The 19949-nt window shown below is 47.0% G+C and overlaps 1 protein-coding gene across 2 annotated transcripts in view; it reads right to left on the bottom strand.

Moving 5' to 3' along the window:
• Positions 1 to 12631: 12631 nt before the first annotated feature.
• Positions 12632 to 19949, bottom strand: part of FA2H (fatty acid 2-hydroxylase) — a 53187-nt gene continuing 45869 nt past the window's right edge. The window contains exons 5-7 of one of the 2 annotated variants that reach the window (XM_015087193.3): positions 18485 to 18657; positions 16936 to 17188; positions 12632 to 14165 (exon numbers count right to left, since the gene is read on the bottom strand). In XM_015087193.3, the coding sequence (XP_014942679.2) occupies positions 14086 to 14165; positions 16936 to 17188; positions 18485 to 18657 (506 nt within the window). In that variant the 3' untranslated portion in view covers positions 12632 to 14085. Of the gene's footprint in view, positions 14166 to 15916; positions 16583 to 16935; positions 17189 to 18484; positions 18658 to 19949 lie in introns of those variants that run through there. The other variant, XM_053210163.1, reaches the window with a different exon arrangement.

Genomic DNA, 19949 nt, shown 5'->3' with positions numbered 1-19949 from the left:
TAAAGACACAAGTCAGAAACTTATAGTCTTGGGCACCTGGGTGGCTCTGTCCATTAACCACCTGACTTGCGCTCAGGTCATGATCTCACCGTTCGTGAGATGGAGCCCAACTCACAGCCTGCTTGGGGTTGGTTCTCTCTCTCCCTCTCTCTGCCCTTTCCCTGCTCATGCTTGCACATGCTCTCTCTCTTAAAATAAATAAACTTAAAAAAAATAAAGTGCAGCACATCCATAAAACTACAATACGCTGCAGAGCTTCAATGCAAGTTGGGAAAAAGAACAATCTCCTTTACCAAATATTGACGACCAGAACAGTGTTGGCCTGCAGTCCTTTTGCTAATTCCCGTAGCAAAGAGATCATAGACTTAAATGTAAATTCTAAAAACTATAAAACTTCTGCAAGAGAGCAGGAGAAAATATTCCTGACCTTGGGTTAGGTAAAGATTTTTTAGATATGACCCTCAAAAGCATGACTCATACGAGCAAAAACTGATCAATTGGATCCCATCAAAATTTAAAACTCTGCTCTCCAAAAGACATTGTTTGGAAAATGAAAAGATGAACTGCATACAGGTAGAAAAAATTTGCAAATCATGTATCTGATAAAGGATTTGTACCCACCATTTATAGAGAACCCTCAAAACTCAATAACTGGCAAAACAAAACAACCCAATTTAAAATATGGGCACAAGATTTGAACAGACACTGGGCCAAAGAAGATGTATCAACAACAAGTTAAATGAAAGGATCCTCAACATTATTAGTCATTAAGGGAATGTAAATTAAAGGCTCAATGACATACCGCCATTATATAATTATTAGAATTGCCAAAATTAAAAATCTTGGCCATACCAAATGTTGGCTAGGATATAGAGGAACTGGAGCTACACTGCTAGTGGCATGGAAAATTCCACAACCCTTTTGGAAAACAGTTTGACAGTTTCTTAAAAAGTTAAATGTGATCTTATGATCACATATAATCCAGCAATTTGTTTTTAGGTTTGTACCCAACAGAAAGGAAAGCATATGGTCAAATAAAGACTTGTACGTGAAAGTTCGTAGCAGCCTTAATTTTCATAGCCAAAAGCAATAACCAATTCAAATTTTCATCAACAGGTGAATGGATAAAAAATGTGAAATCCATACAACGCAATTGTTTTCAACAGTCAGAAGGAATGAATTAGCAATACATGCAAGCACATGGATGAATCTCCAAATAATTATATTGAGTAAAAGAAAGCAAACTTTTACACACCAAATGATTTCAGGCACATAAAATCTTAAAATGGAAACTAATCTATAGTGGCAGTCAGTAGGTCAGTGGTTGCCTAGGGGGAAAGGGGAGTAGAAGGCAGTGATTACAAAGGAGCATGAGGACGCTTTGGGAGTTGATGGGTATATTCATTATGTTGATTGCGGTGGTATATACATACATCAAAACTTATCAAATTACATTGGGGGGGCTGGGTGGCCCAGTTGGTTAAGACTCCGACTTTGGCTCAGGTCATGATCTCCTGGTTTGTGGGTTCAAGCCCTGCATTGACTCTGTGCTGACAGCTTGGAGCCTAGAGCCTGCTTTGGATTCTTGTCTCTTCCTCTCTCTGCTCTTCCCCTGCTCACACTCTGTCTCTCCCTAAAAAATAAGTAAACATTAAAGAAAGTTTTAAAAACTTATCAAATCACACACTTTTAAGTATTATAGTTTATCGTATGATAATTCTACCTCAAAAATGCTGCTAAAAGTCAAGATTGCGGGGCAGGAGTGGATTGTGTGGGCATAATGGAACTTTCTGGCATGATGATAATGTTTATTATCTTGATGGGGTTTGAGTTACTCATGTGTATACATTTGTGAAAACTCATCACATGGTATGTTTAATATTTGTGCATTTCACAACATCGAAAATTTACCTGCCCCTTGCCCCCAAAATGCATAAGCAAACATTAAACTCTAGTTCATGATAGAAATGCTGAGCTGTTTAGAAATGAAGTGTACTGATGCCTGATATTTTCTTTTAAATGCATAAAAAATAAGGATGGATTAATGGGTATAAAGAGGCATGGTTATAGGGGTGTGTGATAAATATAGTACATCGTTAGTTGTAGAATTTAGGTGATGAGTACACAGGTGTTTGGAGTGTAACCCCACTGATTTTTTGGTGTATTTGAAAATTTTCATAAATAGTGTTGGAGAAAAAAATTAGGTACAAGGCCTTAGAGGATGTCCTGTGGAAGAGAGGGACCCAGGAGATTAAGTGTTGTAAGTTTCTTTTCTTTTTTTTTTTTTATGTTTTATTTCATTTTTGAGGAGAGAGAGAGAGATATAGAGTGCAAGTGGAGCAGGGACAGAGAGAGAGAGGGAGACACAGAATCCAAAGCAGGCTCTAGGCTCTGAGCTGTCAGCACAGAGCCCAATGCGGGGCTCGAACCCATGAACTGGGGGATCATGACCTGAGCCAAAGTCAGAGGCTTAATCGACTGAGCCACCCAGGTGCCCCTAAGTGTTGTAAGTTTCACAGTGAATCCACTTCTGCTGTGGGTCTGCCTGAGTATAAATAATTAATCTACAAGAAAGACTTCTCATTGTACCTCCTACAGCAAAGACAACAAGGGATTTTAAAGATGAAAATTGTAGTACCTGATAAACTCTAGAAAAGAATACTTTTAAATGTTCAGCCTGTCCATATTTATTCTTCTCCATTTTTTTATTTATAGAAAAAATATGTTCCAGGTTTTTAAAGAAACAAGAATAAGTAAACAGTAAAAAAAAAAAAAAAAAAAAAAAGAATTCAGCCATAATTTTATTCCTCAGAGATGATTACTAGACTATAAGCTCCAAATGTATTTTGTCTATTGTCTCCTCAGTGATTGGAACAATGCCCAGCGCATTTGCTATTGAATGACTTGGGATGAGTTCTGGGTGGGTGGGTGGGGGGGAACAACACGCAGAGGTAAGTGTTGGTGTATCCTAGGTAAAGCATACACCATGAGCAAAAGCGTAAAAATTCAGAACAAATGGCCACATGCAGGAGACACGGGTCTGAGTCCGTCAGGGTTTAAAATTGAGAGCTCTTAGGCTAACATACTGTGTCCTCTACAACACTAAAATAATTTTTAATAGATGCCAACTTTTAAAAAGATGAAAAATTTACAGAAAAATATGAATTTTCAGCAACTTTTTTTTTTTTTTTTGCATAACAGAAAGCTCTGGAAATATTAGAACCCCTTTCCTATGTGATAAAAATAGGCTGGAGCAGAGTAGAGGCTGTCCTTCTTTACAAAGTTCATCTGTTTGCTGAAGTCCCCTCCAGGCTCAACTTAACACATTTAGGTTCCCCTCCTAGACACTTTAGGTAACCAGAGTTTGCAGTCTCTAGTAGGAGAGCTCTGGGATCTGATACTGGAAGTTAGGTTTGGGTCAGATATACAAGGCCACGGGTATCCACTGAAGAATTTGTACCGATTTCTATGGGCAAGAGGAAGGATTGAACAGTGTTTGCTCAGTTACTACCCTTTATACTCTGTAGTAACTTTAGTGGAAACACTTCCCCATTCCAGGGATGCTCTCCTCTGTCTGGAGCTTTGTGGAAGGTCTGAGAGATGTGGATCTAGAATGGGAGGAGACATTCCCAGGGACGGAGATGGTGTGAAGAAACTATGGATAAGCAGCTAATAACACGGTGAGATAAAAATCCGAGGAGGAGAAATTATCCCAGGGATACTGGAAAATGGAAGGAAGGAAGAAAGGAAGGAAGGAAGGAAGGAAAGAAGGATGGAAGGAAGAGAGAGAGGGAGGGAAAAAGACAGAGAGAGAGAGAGAGAAGGAGAGAGGGGGGGAAGAGAGAGAGAAAGAATATAGGCTGGCGTAAAGTAATCTGCCTTCTGAACCTACTTTGGACTAAGCAGTGGCCTTAGGGCAGGGTTTCTGAATAACACTGATGTTTGGCTGGCTAATTCTTTGTTGTAGGGGGCTCTCCTGTGCACTGTAGGGTGCTAAGCAGTATCCGTCCACTAGATGCCAGTAGCATGCCCCACCCGCCGAACTGTGAAAACCAGCAATGTCTTAAGAGATTGCCAAATGTCCCCTGAGAAGCAAAACCACCCCTGATTGTGATCACAAAGGAAATCTTTCACAAATGTGAAATAACACGTGTGGTTCATGCTCTTCAGACCGCAAAGAACCCCACCATTAAGAGAGAGCCACCTGGAGGGCTCACGTGCCTGGGAATCATCAAGGATCTCCCGCAACTGTGAAGGGCAGTCATCACCCAGTGGCTCCTAGTGCCGGTCCACAGATACCAGCTGGTAAATTTTAGAATCACAGCCTGGCATGGAAACAATGACATGAGAGGTTTAAAAAATTGCTCTGGCACTCACATACCTCTCTGGATGCTAATGGTTGGCATCAGAACTAGGGAAGAAACAAGAAACAAGAGCTTCCAGTGACCCACTGACCAGTCCGGGCAATGCCCACTTTGAAGAATGGACCTCCCAGGACAGCATTGATGGGAATCTCTAGTCTATTGAAAGGGGAACCCAAACCCATCTGAGCCAGCCTTCACACCGGTTACTTTCAAACGGGATCTTCACAGTGACGATTTCCCAGAGGACAGTTCCAAAGCCAAAAGAAAACCAAAAACTGAACAATCATGACGGGTTTCCCTTTTTCCATACCTCTCTATTTCCATAAAGCTCTGAATTTTCTCATTACCACCCAGTACCACTCAACAGAGTTGAGTTCTGAGGGTCCTCAGAAGTTTGACTTGGGCTTTCCCACTCAGTTCACTGAGTTAGAATCTTCACGAGAACACGGACATAGCTGTATATTTAAGCTTTTTTTTTTAACTTTTTAAAATTTATTTTTGAGACAGAGAGAGACAGAGCATGAACGGGGGAGGGGCAGAGAGAGAGGGAGACACAGAATCGGAAGCAGGCTCCAGGCTCTGAGCCATCAGCCCAGAGCCCGACGCGGGGCTCGAACTCACGGACTGAGAGATCTCGACCTGAGCTGAAGTCGGAGGCTTAACCAGCTGAGCCACCCAGGCACCCCTGTATATTTAAGCTTTTATGGCATATTTATTATACACATTTTCCAGTATCTGAAGTGAGAAGTAGGGTGCAGAATTGACTCTCTTAGCCTTTTTTCTCCCAGTTTCTTAACTGATGGAAGTCTGTGATTTGCTCACTTGAAATCCTACAGGCTAGACACCAAGGCGACTTACAGACAGAACGAAATAGCACAATCTTGGGTGGGGGTGGGGGGTAGAGAGCAGAGGGCTGGTGTTACACATGACTGTCAGGGAAAAACTACAGGATGCATTTCCACCGGTATCTTCTACCTGGGTGTCTACACTAGTAACATTATGGGTTCAACTTATTATTGGGCAGCAACCAAGAGAAACACAGAGAAGTTTCTTCTGTATAAAATGGGCAACGCGGATCACTCGAGATAATGGTTATAAAGCACCTGTAAAACTTGGTAAGTTGTAGTTGTCCTCTCATTCCTGTATTAGATACGGGGCTTTCTCAGTTGAGGACTCAACTCCACTAAGTGAGGCTGGACAGGGTGCACAGAGCCACCCTATGCCTTGCTTTCTCTCCGAAGCAGGTGAAGACAGAGGGTATTACGCTAAAGCGAAATAAGTCAGAGAAAGACAAATATCCTATGATTTCGTATGTGGAATTTAAGAAGCAAAACAGATGAACATAGGGGAAGGGAAGGAAAAATAAGATGGGATAAAAACAGAGAAGGAGGCAAACCATAAGAGACTCTTAAGTACAGAGAACAAACTGAGATCAAACTCAGGGGTGGGGGATGTGGGTGGGGGATGGGTTACACAGGTGCTGGGCATCAAGGAGGTCACTTGCTGGGATGAGCACTGGGTGTTGTATGTAAGTGACGAATCACTAAAGTCTATACCCGAAACCAATACTGTATGTTAACTAACTTGCATTTAAATTAAAAAGAGATGATGTGAAGAAACCAATTTTGCATCATGTTAGAGTTTGTTGATTACTATAAAATTGAAAATTGCTGTTCTGCCTTCACTAAAAAAATAAATAAATAATCATGCCCCACGTCGGGCTCTGTGCTGACAGCTCAGAGCCCGGAACCTGCTTCGGATTCTGTGTCTCCCTCTCTCTCTCTACCCCTCCCCTGCTCACACTCTGCCTCTCTCTCTCTCAAAAATAAATAAGCGTTAAAAAAAATTAAAATTAAAAAAAGCAGCAGGTGAGAAAATGATATGGGGGCATCCCTCACCCCCTCTGCTCTATCCGACCCTATAGGATGGCCAGCCTGTGCCTTTGGATTTAATGTGACAACTGTGAGTTACTCTGTTGCCCCTGCTTGGTCAACACCATGACTTTAAAGAAGCCACAGCACAACTGATGTTCCCTTTGCTCCACGCACGCTGGCCATTAGTGCCATGCCTTAGTGCAGAGAACTGCCAGCCCCAAACTCAGCCAGACACCCAACTCTAGGGGCAAGGTCAGGAAAAGGAGTCGACGCTTAGATGGCTCATTCCCCTTTCACTCACATGTTTACTGAGCACTGACGTCCTCTGACATCTAGCGCCCTGCTGGATACTGGGGATGAAAGGCTGAGAAGCACATGTTTCAGTCCGGTGAGGACCACGAGAGTGGTGCAGGCACGGTGTTTGAGAGCACTTATATCCCACTGGCGAGGGGGAAAGGCATCTGGAAGTCAGGAAAGACCTATCTTGTGTTATTTAAGGGCTGTCCCAGGCACTTGTAAGGCTGGAAGAAAGTCATCTGTGGATGACAAAGAGAATATTCTTCTAGCATTTGGGAATTGTGGACATCGAGTTAACAAAACCCTTTCCTCTTTTGTAAAAGGATCTTTCAGTTAACTTAAAATTTTTTTTAAATGTTTATTTATTTCTGAGAGAGAGAGAGAGAGAGAGAGAATGACTGGGGGAGGGCAGAGAGGTAGACACAGAATCCAAAGCAGGCTCCAGGCTCTAAGCTGTCCACATAGAGCCTGACGTGGGGCTCTATGAACTCATGAACCATGAGATCATGACCTGAGCTGAAGTCGGACGCTTAACCCACTGAGCCACCCAGGCACCCCTCAGTTAACTTTTTAGCTCCATTCCCCTGAGAACCTGATAAGGGCAGATGGTCATCTATGTGCCCAAATATTGCTGATGACTAAAGACCCCTGATTGGTAAATTGCTTATGAGCTAGGCGTTGGGAGGGTATGAGAACTATAAATGAGGGATGCTGGGCTCTGTGGCCACTCTTATTACTGACACACCCTTTGTGGTGACACCTGAAGATATGCCCATGGAGTTGTTACAAGAGAATATTGACTCCTGTGTGTCACAAGACTTCTAAGCCTGGATGGCCCCACACCCACCGGAGGGGAGCTTCTTTCGCTAGCACCTGGGGTGAGAGCAAAGAGACTATCTCCTGGATGACTGTGGGGACAGCTGCGGGGACTCCCACTGGAGAGAGGGATTTGATGCTATCCTCCGCCAAGCCATGTATCCTGCATGCCATTACTCTCAATGCCAAGTGTGGCTTATGGTAGTCCCATGAGTCTGAATGCCTAGTTGGATCTAGGAAAATCCTGCAGGGACACAGAAGTGGTGTCCAGGTATTTAACTGGAAATGACTCTTAGCCTGTCCCTGCTAAGCAGGTGTGAGGGAAGATAGGCATCTGAACAGCAGGCAGGATTGAGCCTATCCTGTGGTGGGCGCACGGAAAACTGTCCAGACAGGTGTAGAGGTGAGCCCAGTGCTAAGGTTAAGGCAGAGAAACAAGCAAGCACAGCCTTTCCGGGAAACATGTGTCCCTTTCCCAGCATTAGTGACACAGGTCGAAATCAGAGTCACCTGGAAGACTGTGCTCGCCATCACTTTGTAGCAGTCTGTCACCAGGAAGCTCGAGCTCTTGATGTTTCCGTGGGGTTCTGCAGGTGCTTCCAAATGGTGCTGTCTGACACGACCAAAAGCATTATATACCCACATCAGTTGTTTGACGGCTATGGACGGAGGGCGAGGGGCCCTGGGACAGGGACGGGAGGCTATAAAACTTTTAGGCACTTTCAACTACCCATAAGTGCCAAGGGTCTTCATAATTTTACATATAGAAATTTTACATATAGAAAACTCAAAGAATTCATAAAATTCTTTTTACTAGAGCTAATAAATGAATTCAGGGGTACCTGGGTGGCTCAGTTGGTTAAGCCTCCGACTTCCGCTCAGGTCACGATCTCCCAGTTCACTAGTTCAAGTCCCATGTCAGGCTCTGTGCTGACATCTCAGAGCCTAAATCCTGCTTCAGATTCGTTGTCTCCTGCTTTCTCTGCCCCTCCCCCACTCACGCTCTGTCTCTCTCTAAAAAATAAATAAGCATTAAAAAAAGTAAAATAAATGAATTCAGCAGAGTTGCATGATACAAGACTAACACATGAAAGTCAGCTGTGTTTCTATAAATCAGTAATGAAAAAGACAAGAAGGAAATTAAGAAAACAATTCCATTTACAATAGCAGCCAAAAGAATAAAATATTTGGGAGTAAATGTGAGCAAGTGGGTGAAAAGACATGTACGCTGAAAATGACAAAACAGTGCAGAAAAAAAAAAAAGAGCTCTAGGAATAAATACGTGGACCCCACTCTCCATCCTGCCAATCTCTTGTAGGTGCCTCTATTTGCAGCCAATAAGCAAGTGAAGAAACTGACGCAGTTCACACACAGTATGGTGTGGAATGGGGGAAAGATGCAGAGTGAATCGGGAGAACAAATGGAAAATAACTAGCACATCTCGTAATTCTAATGTTTGATGTCTTTTTGAGTGTATTTCTGTTGCATATTGTTTCTTTTTTTTTAATATAATTTATTGTCAAGTTGGCTAACATACTCTTGGTTTTGGGGGTAGATTCCCATGCTTCATCACTTACATACAACACCCAGTGCTCATCCCAAGTGCCCTCCTCAATGCCCATCTGTTGCATATTGTTTCCATCAGCTTTTACTCATGGTGCCTTTTTTCCTTGTGCGTTTTGTTTTGTTTTTATTGTGAGTTTATAGTCCTTGGAATTTTATCTGTGGGAATTTTAGGGGACCTTGATTTATGTTGCATTTCTCCACTGAAATGTATAAGGGCTCCTGCTGAAAGCCCTGGGGTTTCACCAGTCGGGAATACTTTACATGAAATTTTTGACCTGGGGTGTTTCAGACCACCCAGTTTGCATAAATTCAGGCTTCAGACCTCCATCAGGGCTGTGCTTGTGGTTCTACATTCTCAAGAGAAACTTTCTCCTCTCCATGCAGGCAGTGCCCTGGGAAGGTAGGTGTATTTCTGGTTCACTCTTACACTGACAATACAGCCCTTTGGGTTCTGTGGCAGACATATATGGTGACCCTGTTCTCACCCTTCTGTCCACCTCTGGTCTTAACCTTAATTGTGGCGGAAGGTTCTGTCTGACCACTGTCTCAGCTTTGATTTTGGCCACAGTTACAAGCGAAGCTCCCACTCAGCTTGTAGTAATTGCATCCCATTTCAAGTACACACATTCATCTCTCTGCTTTTGCTCCAGGACCTTTGTCAAAGAATCTGGTTGGCTTACATGCCTGGACAACTTATAAGTGAGGAGGGAGTAGACACCCCGGAAGAAATCCTCAACCAACAGGAAAGGAAGCTGGTCGATAAACGTTCCAGCCTCTTGTCCTTTAGGTGGACAATCCTGGCAGATATCCTGTCTGCTTCTCAAGATGACCCTGTAGAATCTGCATAAGAACCTCACATACTCATCCTTAAAATTTAAAAAAATGTTTACTTTGAGAGAGAGAGAGAGAGAGAGAGAGAGAGAGAGAGAGAGAGAGATCTTAAGCAGGGGAGGGGCAGAGAGAGAGGGAGACACAGAATCCGAAGTGGGCTCCAGGCTCTGAGCTGTCAGCACAGAGCCCGATGTGGGGCTCAAACTCACAAACGGTGAGATCATGACCTGAGCCTAAGTCAGATGCTTAAGCAACTGAGCCACCCAGGCGCCCCTCACATACTCATCCTTATATGCTCTCCCCCACTTTCCCTTTCTAATCCTTCCCAATTCCTCACTCTATTTCCACAATCACCTCCCAAATTAACTACTATGTCCATGTTCTCATTTTAGGGACCCTAAATGAAAATAGGTTCCCCCTGCTTTATGCTTTTGCCAAAACAAGATCTCCTTCTCCTTCTCCTTCTTTCTCCTTCTCCTTCTTCCTCTTTATCACTTCTTTTTTCCTGCTACAAGCTTATAAGGTATTGGGGATGGAGTGAAGATGGGAATTCTGGCATTTTCCAAATTTCACATTCAACTTGCAGCATCCTTAGTAGATACAATTTATTCATTGTGCTATTATCACCTCACTGTAAAGAAATCTCCAATCAAATCTCTACAGCCAGCATATCTTCATAGAAAATTAGAACCAGAAACTCCTCAACATAGTTCCAGGTTTCCCTCAAAAACATCAGATGAGACAAAACAGTAAGTCAAGAGAACACGTAAAGTGGAAAAGTGCTGGAATTTTACAACCAGCGACGTGTGATTTGCAAATAGTCACGAAGGCAGTCAGAAGGGGCAGAGCCCCATGCTGTCACCAGAGGGCAGCAGAGGCCAGAGAACAGGTGGAGAAGCAAGACTCCAACAATGTAACCCGTCAGAGATTTGACAGAGACAAGACTAACATTTATTGAAGCCTGTTACAAGTTGGGCATTGTGCTGGGCACAATAAGAAATAGTACAAAGTTCAAAGACAGAGAACAGAAGCCAGAGCCAATGGAGGAAAAGAACGGAGTCCAGTTAAAAGGGCAGTTCTTCAGGTCAGCCAAGAAACGCCCAAAGACAGCCTATCTAGAAGTACAAGCACAGCGCCAGAAATAAATATAATGGCTAGGGCCTGTCCTCTGCCAGGGCAGCTGGCTTGTTGGTACAGAATCAGATAGGGTAAATTGCTCAGATCACTGAATCATTCAGCCTGGTTATTTACACCAATCAGAATTTCAATGGCCCTTTGCCTGAGCAAACATTCAACTTTCTTGATGGTTTTGTGTCTGCTCCCACTACAGAAATAAATATAATCACGTGCCATGAGTTCCAGGCTTTCCCATCATGCTATCTGTGTTGGCATTTTGATAATGCCCCCTGCTTGCTTTAGATCTGATCTTTGGCTCATGTCTCTTACACATGATAATAAATTCCCTGACTCTACTAGACGGTCGCTGGGCAAGGAATGCACCATGAGTACCAATTTGCTTGAGGTTAAGGGCCTCATAGCACTTATATTCTTTTCTGTACAGTGAGACTTACTGTCTTTCAAAGGCTCTGTGGAAATTCCTAACCCCCTGGAAAGTTCTAGTGGGCACAGGAAGCTCTGGGGGAATCTGTCCAATGTTCACCAAGAAGACTTTCTCATTAATAGGTTGGCTTGGTTTTACTATTTTTTCCCCTAAATCTTATTACCATGCTATAAACTTACTTAGATTTCAGTGTTTCTTATGAGTTTTGTTTCAATCTTTTTAAATAAGTTTTTTCCAGTGCCTTTTTTTTTTCCTCAAACTTGTTCATCTTAGACTTTTCTCTGATGGACTTACATATTTACACCCAAGCAATCTCTTCCTCTGTTCTTCCTTCTTGTTTCTTCCTGTTCCTTGGGTGCGATGCTCTGCTGTCAGATTTCCAGCAACATCGAGGAAACACAGGTTGTGATTTCTGCTGCTTGGATGGGCCCGATTCCAGGAGCTTGTGGGATGGGTGGCTCAGACAGGTCACACCTGTCTTCAGGCTGGGAGCCACATGGACAAAGTCACCGCGTGGCTGCTGGAGCAGGGAGAGGCAGCAGGGGCGGGGGCTCTCGCCTCGTCGCCAGAGTCTCACCAAGGTTAGCTTTCTTCCGCTTCCCCATCTTTAGGCAGGCAAATTCAGAGCCCACCTCCGCCAGACCAATTGAATTAGACACTGAGGGTGGAGGACTTGGATCTGTACTTCGACAGGTTCCCCAGGTGGGAACTGACGTGGCTGAGAAGGCATCCCAGGAAACTACGTTACATCTAGACCGAACTGGCCTGAAATTCTAGTTCCCACTGTGGGCATTTGTTGTTACAGCCTTTCCCCCTTCATTTTAGGAAAGTCGACTGGAACCTCATTTGGGATCTGATAAATTCCAGAAGAAACACCTCCCCAGTGGTGCACCAAGGCGGCTGGGAAGAATGCCGACCCTCCAGCTCCAGCCCATCTCCCAGCAGTGAGGGGAGATGTGGTCTGCGGAGAATTTTAAGACAGTAATAAGACTGAATAAGATGATAAGAGTTGGCAAGCTTTGTAGCATGGAGCCTGCTTGGGATTCTCTCTCTCCCTCTTTCTCTGCCCCTCCCCTGCTCCTGCCTGCTCTCTCAAAATAAGTAGAATAAACTTGAAAAAAGAAAGAGTCGGCAAGCTTTTTATCATCACTATGCTCCAGCAAGTCCACACAGCCTGGTCAGTAGTAACATAAACACCCCTCCCTGCTGGACCAACTGCCTTCATCCCCCCCCCCCCCCACCCCGTCACCCCTCCCCCACTCCCCCCCCCCCACCCCGGCCATGAAGTTTGGTGAGGCCCCAATCAACAAGTGCCAACAAACTTTTGTTGATTTCTTTTTCAAGGTTTTTATTTTTCAAAATATACAATTTATTTACACCTTTATGTCACAACTGTAGTTTGTATATTTATTCCAAAATCTTTAAATAACTCCACAGTAAACAGTACAAATCACAGGATCCGTCAAGCTGCTTCTCTGTAGCCTTTACACTCTTAGAGATTCTAAAATGTTTCAAGTAGTAACGGTTTCTGGGTGAGAAGAGAACAAAAACGGGACAAAATGTCTTACATAAGCCTGACGTGTGGGATTAGATACGGCGATCTGAGCAGCTACTCGGTCGGGGGCCAGACTAAGGGCATTTATATAGTTGATAAATAAGACCCTCTCATGAGCAGTGAGGGTTTTGGTTACGAGACAGGGATGGGAACCTCATCTGCTGGGGGAGGTGCAGGGAAGCAGCTGGGGAGGGGGTAAGGCACCGCACGAAGGCTCCTTCTCGGCGTGAAGAGGTGCTGGCTGGAAGGGTCCTGAGTGGGGCGGCAGAGGCCCACCGGTGCCAGGCGGAGGTCAAGAATGGCCAGAGACGGGGTGGGGCTCCTGCCCACCGAGAGGCCCCGGTCGCCTCCCCCGGGGAAAAGCTGTGTGATTCTGAAGGCAGGTGGGGAGGTGGCTAGAGGAGCTGGCGGTTCCTCAAGAAAGGGGCCCGGGGTCCCGCCACCTAGGAGGCCATGCCAGAGGCCCCCCACCCCTCTGCATAGGCCGGTAAAGGGCCGAGCGTGTGGGTGGGGCACGTGTGGCAGCCTGAGGCATCCGACGGTGCAGCTGGCATTTGTGATTGGGGGCAAGGGGACAAAGGCACTGCCCCGGGTCTGGAGGTGGCCCATGGGAGGCATCATGTTGTCTCTCTCTTTGTGAGAGCCCTTCATCTACCTCAGTGTTCTCCTTTCATCAGGAGAACAGCCAGAGCCACCAAACCCTCCCCGGGAAGGGAGGAAGAGGAAGACAAGGACCCCAGGCCCCGTAGACTCACTTTGCTGTTAACACCGGCAGCTCCACCACTGGGGGGTGGGTGGGGGGTTCTCCCAGGTGGCCCAAGGTGTTGAGACACAGGTGGGTCACAGGCCTGGCCCCAGGGGTCAGTTTCCTTCATTCCCCTTGGGAAATTCCCCATTGGCCAGGTCCTGAAGCCATCCTGTGGGCTAAGGCTCTGGGCAGGGAAGCTAATGGAGAGGCCATGATGCTCTAGAAAAGAGCTAGACCCTGAGAGCCACCTGGGCACCTCATGGACATGACCCTCCAGTGGGGGGTCAGGAGGGCAGTCTCAGGGTCTGTCTCAGTCTTCCGGGTCTCTCCAGCATGCCCCCACCAAGCCCAAAGGCCCGACAAAGCCTGTCCCGCCTGGCCAAGCAAACCTTCTTTTCAGGGTCTGGATGGGGGGTGGGGGTGAGGCAGGGGCCACGGCTGGGCTGAGGGCAGGACGGTGGGGCTGGGAGTTGTCACTGCATCTTCAGGTGGGGCTCTTCCGGCATAAGGGTGTGGAAGAAATGATCCCACAATTTAGTGCTGATGCCAAATCCTAGAGAAGGAGAGAAATGGGGAGAAGATGAGGGACCGGTGAAGGCGTGGGAGAAATTTCCTCGGGAAGGGAGCCTGGGGAGGGCTAGCACGCAGGCAGGGTTTGAACATCTGTCCCCGCTGGCCTTCCCAACTCTCAGGGCCCTCCTGGCAGAGGTTGAGAGCAGAGTACTTGTGTTTGTAGTCTCCCAAGGATGCCACTGGAATAAACCCAAATTCCTTATCCAGCCTGTGTTTGGTGGGACAGCCTGGCCCTTGCCTGAGTCTCTTCCCCTCTGTCTCACACTTCAGCCTCTTCCTTCTCTTTGGAGATGTCAAGTTCATTCCTGCTGCAGAGGCTGGAACAGAGGCTTTGCACCTGTTGCTTCTGGGATGTTCTTTCCCCAGACGTTGGATGCTGGCTTCTCTTAGCTTAGGCCTCAGCTGTAAAGACACTTCTGCAATGATACGTTCCTAGACCCCTTTACCTAGTGCTGTTTCATCCAATGCGGTAGCCACTGACCTGTGTGGCTGCTGAGCCCCGAGAAGGTGGCTGGAGCTACGGAGGCACTCGATTCCTAATTTCATTTCATTTCATTTTTTTAAGTTTTTTTTTTTTTAATGCTTATTTATTTTTGAGAGAGATAGAGACAGAGACAGAGCATGAGTGGTGGAGGGGCAGAGAGAGAGGGAGACACAGAATCCAAAGCAGGCTCCAGGCTCTGAGCTGTTAGCACAGAGCCCGATATGAGGCTGGAACTCGTGAACCACAAGATCATGACCTGAGCCAAAGTTGGAGGCTTAACCTACTGAGCTACCCAGGTGCACCCCCCCCCCACCTTTGTAAGTTTTAATTTCATTTTATTAAAAAAAATTTTTTTTAATGTTTATTTATTTTTGACACAGCTAGAGACAGAGCATGAGTAGGGGAGGGGCAGAGAGAGAGGGAGACACAGAATCCGAAGCAGGCTCCAGGCTCTGAGCTGTCAGCACAGAGTCCAATGTGGGGCTCAAACTCACAGACCACGAGATCATGATCTGAGCCGAAGCTGGACGCCCAACAGACTGAGCCACCCAGGTGCCCCAATTTCATTTTAAATAACTCTAATTCCAATTTAAAAATTTATAGTTGACTGAGTTACTGGAAAACTTTTTTTAATTAATTAATTTTTTACATTTATTTATTTATTTTGAAGGGGGGGCAGAGAGAGAATCCCAAGCAGGTTCCCTGCTGTCAGCACAGAGCCCCATACAGGGCTTGATCTCCTGAACTGTGAGATCATGACCTGAATTGAAATTAAGAGTCAGAAACTTAACCAACTGAGCCAGAGGGAGACAGAGTGAGCGAGCAAGAATCCCAAGCAGGCTTTGCACTGTCAGCATGAAGCCTGACTCGGGGCTCAAACTCACAAACTGTGGGATCATGACCTGAGCCGAAATCAAGAGTCATGAGTTGAGTGATTACTCAACCAACTGAGCCACCCAGGCACCCCGATCTACTGAAAAACTTTTAGGCATGTTTAGGACAACTCACCTAATGTGAATTCACTTTTTTAAATAGTCAATTTTATAAACTCTAAATATAGATCAAGTATTTCTAATAAGGGGCGCCTGGGTGACTCAGTCGGTTAAGCGTCTGACTTCGGCTCAGGTCATGATTTCGTGGTTTGTGAGTTCAAGCCCTGCATCAGGCTCTGTGCTGACAGCTTGGAGCCTGGAGCCTGCTTCGGATTCTGTGTCTCCCTCTCTCTCTGCCCCTCCCCTGCTCATGCTCTATGTCTCTCTCAAAAATAAATAAGCATTAAAATTTTTTTTAAAGCATTTCAAACGAAAACTTAGCACTTGAACTGAGATGTGCTGTAAGTGCAAAGTACACACTAGATGTTGTGAAGATGTAACATAAGAAAAATAATGTAAAATATCTCATTAGTGTTTTTTTATATTGGTTACAGGCGGAAATGGTAATATTTTGGTTGTATTTGGCTTAATAAAATATATATATTTTTTACTTTTTTTAATGTTAATTTTTTTTTTGAGAGAGAGAGACGGAGTGCAAGCAGGGGAGGGGCAGAGAGAGAGGGAGACACAGAATCCAAAGTAGGCTCCAGGCTCCAACCTGTCAACACAGAGCCTGACATGGGGCTTGAACCCATGAACCAGGAGATCATGACCTGAGCTGAAGTCAGATGTCCAACCGACTAAGCCACCCAGCGCCCCTTAATAAAATATATAATAAAAAAATTTTTTTAATGTTTTTATTTATATTTGAGAGAGAGAGAGAGACAGAGAGAGAAAGCGAGCTTGAATGGGGGAGGGGCAGAGAGACAGAGACAGAATCTGAAGCATGCCCAGGCTCCAAGCTGTTAGCACAGAGCCTGATGCAGGGCTGGAACCCATGAGCCGATGTCAGGCGCTTAACCCACTGCGTCACCCAGGCACCTGTAAAATATATTATTAAAACTAACTATATCTGTTTAATTTTGCTTGTTAACGTGGCTACTAGAAAATCTGAAATCATATCTGTGACTCGCGTTGTTTTTATGACACAGAGCCGGACCCTCCCCGACAGCTCGTGGTTTCTTTTCTTTGTGGCCCTTATCACTGTCTAAAGTTATCTTTGCTATTTGTTGATTTCCCTGTTTGTCTCCCAGTGGGTAGGGTGGGAGCCCCCGGCTTGCCTTCCTGTGTATCCCCAGCACCCAGAACAGTACCCGACCCTTGGTAGGGGCTCACTGGTGGCTGTAAAATAAATACGAGAACGAATGAAGGAGGCTGGGTGTGGGCGGCCTCACCTGACTGCTGATGTGCAAAGTGATGCTTGACGTGGTGAGCCTTCATGTTGTACAGGTAGGAGCCCTTGTGCGGCGAGCCGAAGTGCAGGTAGTAATGTGTCATGTCGTAGAGGATGTACCCCAGGAGGCCCCCAGTGAACACAGTGCCCCCCACCGCCTCCGGCAGGAGGAGCTGTAGCAACGCGTAGAAGAAGGCAATCCCCAGAGAAGCCGGCACCGGGGGAAAGACCAGGCGGGACTCATCGAAGGGTGCCTGCGGAGGGAGAGGCTCACGCGTCAGCAGACGGCCGGGCCGGGCGGCCTGCCTGTGGTCCCAGCACCGCAGAGGACAGGGGCAGAGCCGCCCGCGCGTTCCAGTGAGGCGGCAGCAACCTGTCACGGGTGGGCTTGGCACCTTCGGTGGCTTTGGGGAGGGCAGGCCACCATGCTTGAAGGCCCTTGAGAGACTGTCCCGCTCCCAATTTCCAAGCCAGGACGGGCCCTGGAGACCTGTCCAAGAACAGGGCGGCGGTGATGTGGGCGGCGGGCTCCCAGCCCACGAGGCCACGTTGGCTCCGGAACTTGTTAGGTGCTAGAGAGGAGCCTCACCGCCAGATACCATGCGGGGTACCCGGACGGAGGCCTGATGTTGTCTGGGGGGCCAGCACACCAGCAAGAGGAGGTTAACGCAGGCTCACAAGGTAGACCGGTACCAGAAGTGTGAGCGGACGCGGTCTCCCTGTCCCCACCTCCTAGGGGGCGTTCCAAGGGGGTGTGGTCACAGTGAAGCAGATAAGAGAGCCAAGCCTTAGACTCCAGCTTCAAGAGCCAAGGGCCTGGCATAGAGGTAAGGTTTTAGAGACTGCTTGGTGAGTGTTCTGAGAAGGGACAGACCCTCTCTGGGCTGGAGGAGAAGAGAGAGAGAAAGCAGGTAACAGCCACAGAGCAGTGCGCGGGTGTGCGCCTCCCCACCCCCCCCCCACCCCCCCAGGACCAGCTCCTGGAAGCAAAAGGCAGGGAGAGAGGGAAGCGGGGAGGGAGAAAAGAAGAAAGACAGTTGAGAGCACAGACTCTGGGGTTCACAGAATGGGGCCCAACATCCTGGCTGTGCCAGGTGTGACTTTGGACAAGTTCCTCAGTTTCTTAATTTCTCTAAGCCTCAGTTTGCAGCTCTGCGGAATGGGGAGAACTGTAGCACCATCCTCAGAAGGAAGCTCCACCAGGACAGTGAGTTTTTAGTTTTGTTCTGTTGTATCTAGAACAGTGCCCGCAGGTAGTGAGCGCTCAGGGAACGTCTGTTGAACGAACGAACGAATGAATGAGATGGTGTGAGGATTAAAGATGACGGCTGAAACGTACCTGCAGCGTGCCTGGTGTCAAAAATGAATGGTGTGCAGACACGCATGCTCACTCTGTCCACGCCCGCTTCCAGTTAGGACCCAGTCACCCGTCTGAGCAGCAGCAAATGCCCTGATGGCCACTTGTTCCCGGCCTGACTCCCAGAAAGATCAGCAGCTCCCCCGAGCGGGTCACGGTTGCCAGGCCCCGGGCAGGAGCCTGCCCTGCTCACCTTGTGGTGCTGGCCATGCAGGACGAAGTGCAGCAGGATAAGGTAATAGCTGTCCCCGGGGGGCTTCATGTGGAACAGGAAGCGGTGGATGAGGTACTCCGTGAGGCTCCAGAGGAGCAGCCCCAGCACGAAGAGGCCCGGGAACACGGACTTAGGCATGGCCACCGAGTACTCTGCAGAATGGCCAGACAGAGGCAAAGTCAGGGCAGACAGCCCCAGTGGGCGCTAAGGCCTGGTGGCTCCAGACACGCCATCTCAAGGCCCCGTCACCTTGGGGGCTGCTGCTCTCCATCCAGCAGCTATGGGGCCGGGCCACACTGATGGGACTCTTGGGTCAAAATGGGAAGGAGGACGTGAGGGGCTGCGGCGCTCAGAGGGGTCCTCCTCGGGAACAATGGGGCTGCTGGCCAGAGGTCTGAGATCTTCCTTAGGGGGACTGAGGGGAGCAGCTGTTGCCAGTGCTGGAAATTTCTCTGGTGCTATGTTCTGAATGTGTCCCCCCCCAAATTCATAGGTGAACAGAAACATCACTGCCAATGCGATGGGATTAGGAGGTGGGGCCTTTGGGAGGTGATTGGGTCATGAAACGGGAACCCTTATGAACAGGACTAGTGTCCTTATAAAAGAGACTGCACGGGGCGCATGGGTGGCTCAGTCGGTTAAGCGTCTGACTTCGGATCAGGTCATAATCTCGTGTTTCTTCAGGCTCTGTGCTGACAGCTCAGAGCCTAGAGCCTGTTTAGGATTCTGTGTCTCCCTCTCTCTCTCTGCCCCTCCCCCACTCATGCTCTGTCTCTCTCTCTCAAAAATAAATAAACATTAAAAAAAAGGGGGGGGTGGTGAGAAAAAAAGGACAGAGACTGCACCTAGCTCCTTCCCCTTTTGGCCATGTGAGGACACGATAAGACATTTGAGACCTGCAAGAGAGGCCTTCACCTGACCAGGCTGGCATCCTGATCTGGGACTTTTAGTCTTTTGAACTGTGAGTAATACATTTCCTATTTTTTATAAGTTACCCAAGCTGTGATGTTTGATTAAAACGGTCCAAATGGCTGACGCTTCTGGGAAGGGTGACTTTGTTTCGGTGGCATAAGGGAGAGGGAGGGACGATCCCAATGAAGCCAGCAGAGCCTGGGGGTTATTGATGAAAACTGTTAACAACCCGGGATCGGTGGGGCTGGGGGTAGGGCAGGAGGGACAGGAAACCCAAGCAGAGAAATCTTAGCAGACAAGACTTAACATCACAGCTGTGAGGGAGACGTGAAAAAACCGAAGATGATTCGCTCGGAGACCAGAAGACTTCAGAGATGTAACTGTCATCAGGTGCGAGTTCCCAACACCCAGTGGTCTGAGGACAGCCCACAGTCGCTGAGGGTCTCCTTCCCTTTCCCCATTCATTCTTGACTTCATGGTGACGTCAGCTCTGGTCACTGTTTTCTCCAAGCCTAACCTCACCCTCTTAGCT

This window comes from Acinonyx jubatus, chromosome E2, assembly GCF_027475565.1.
Source record: "Acinonyx jubatus isolate Ajub_Pintada_27869175 chromosome E2, VMU_Ajub_asm_v1.0, whole genome shotgun sequence".
Lineage (NCBI taxonomy): Eukaryota > Metazoa > Chordata > Mammalia > Carnivora > Felidae > Acinonyx > Acinonyx jubatus.
Note: the sequence above shows the minus strand (reverse complement) of the source record. Positions and strands in the feature narration are given on the sequence as shown.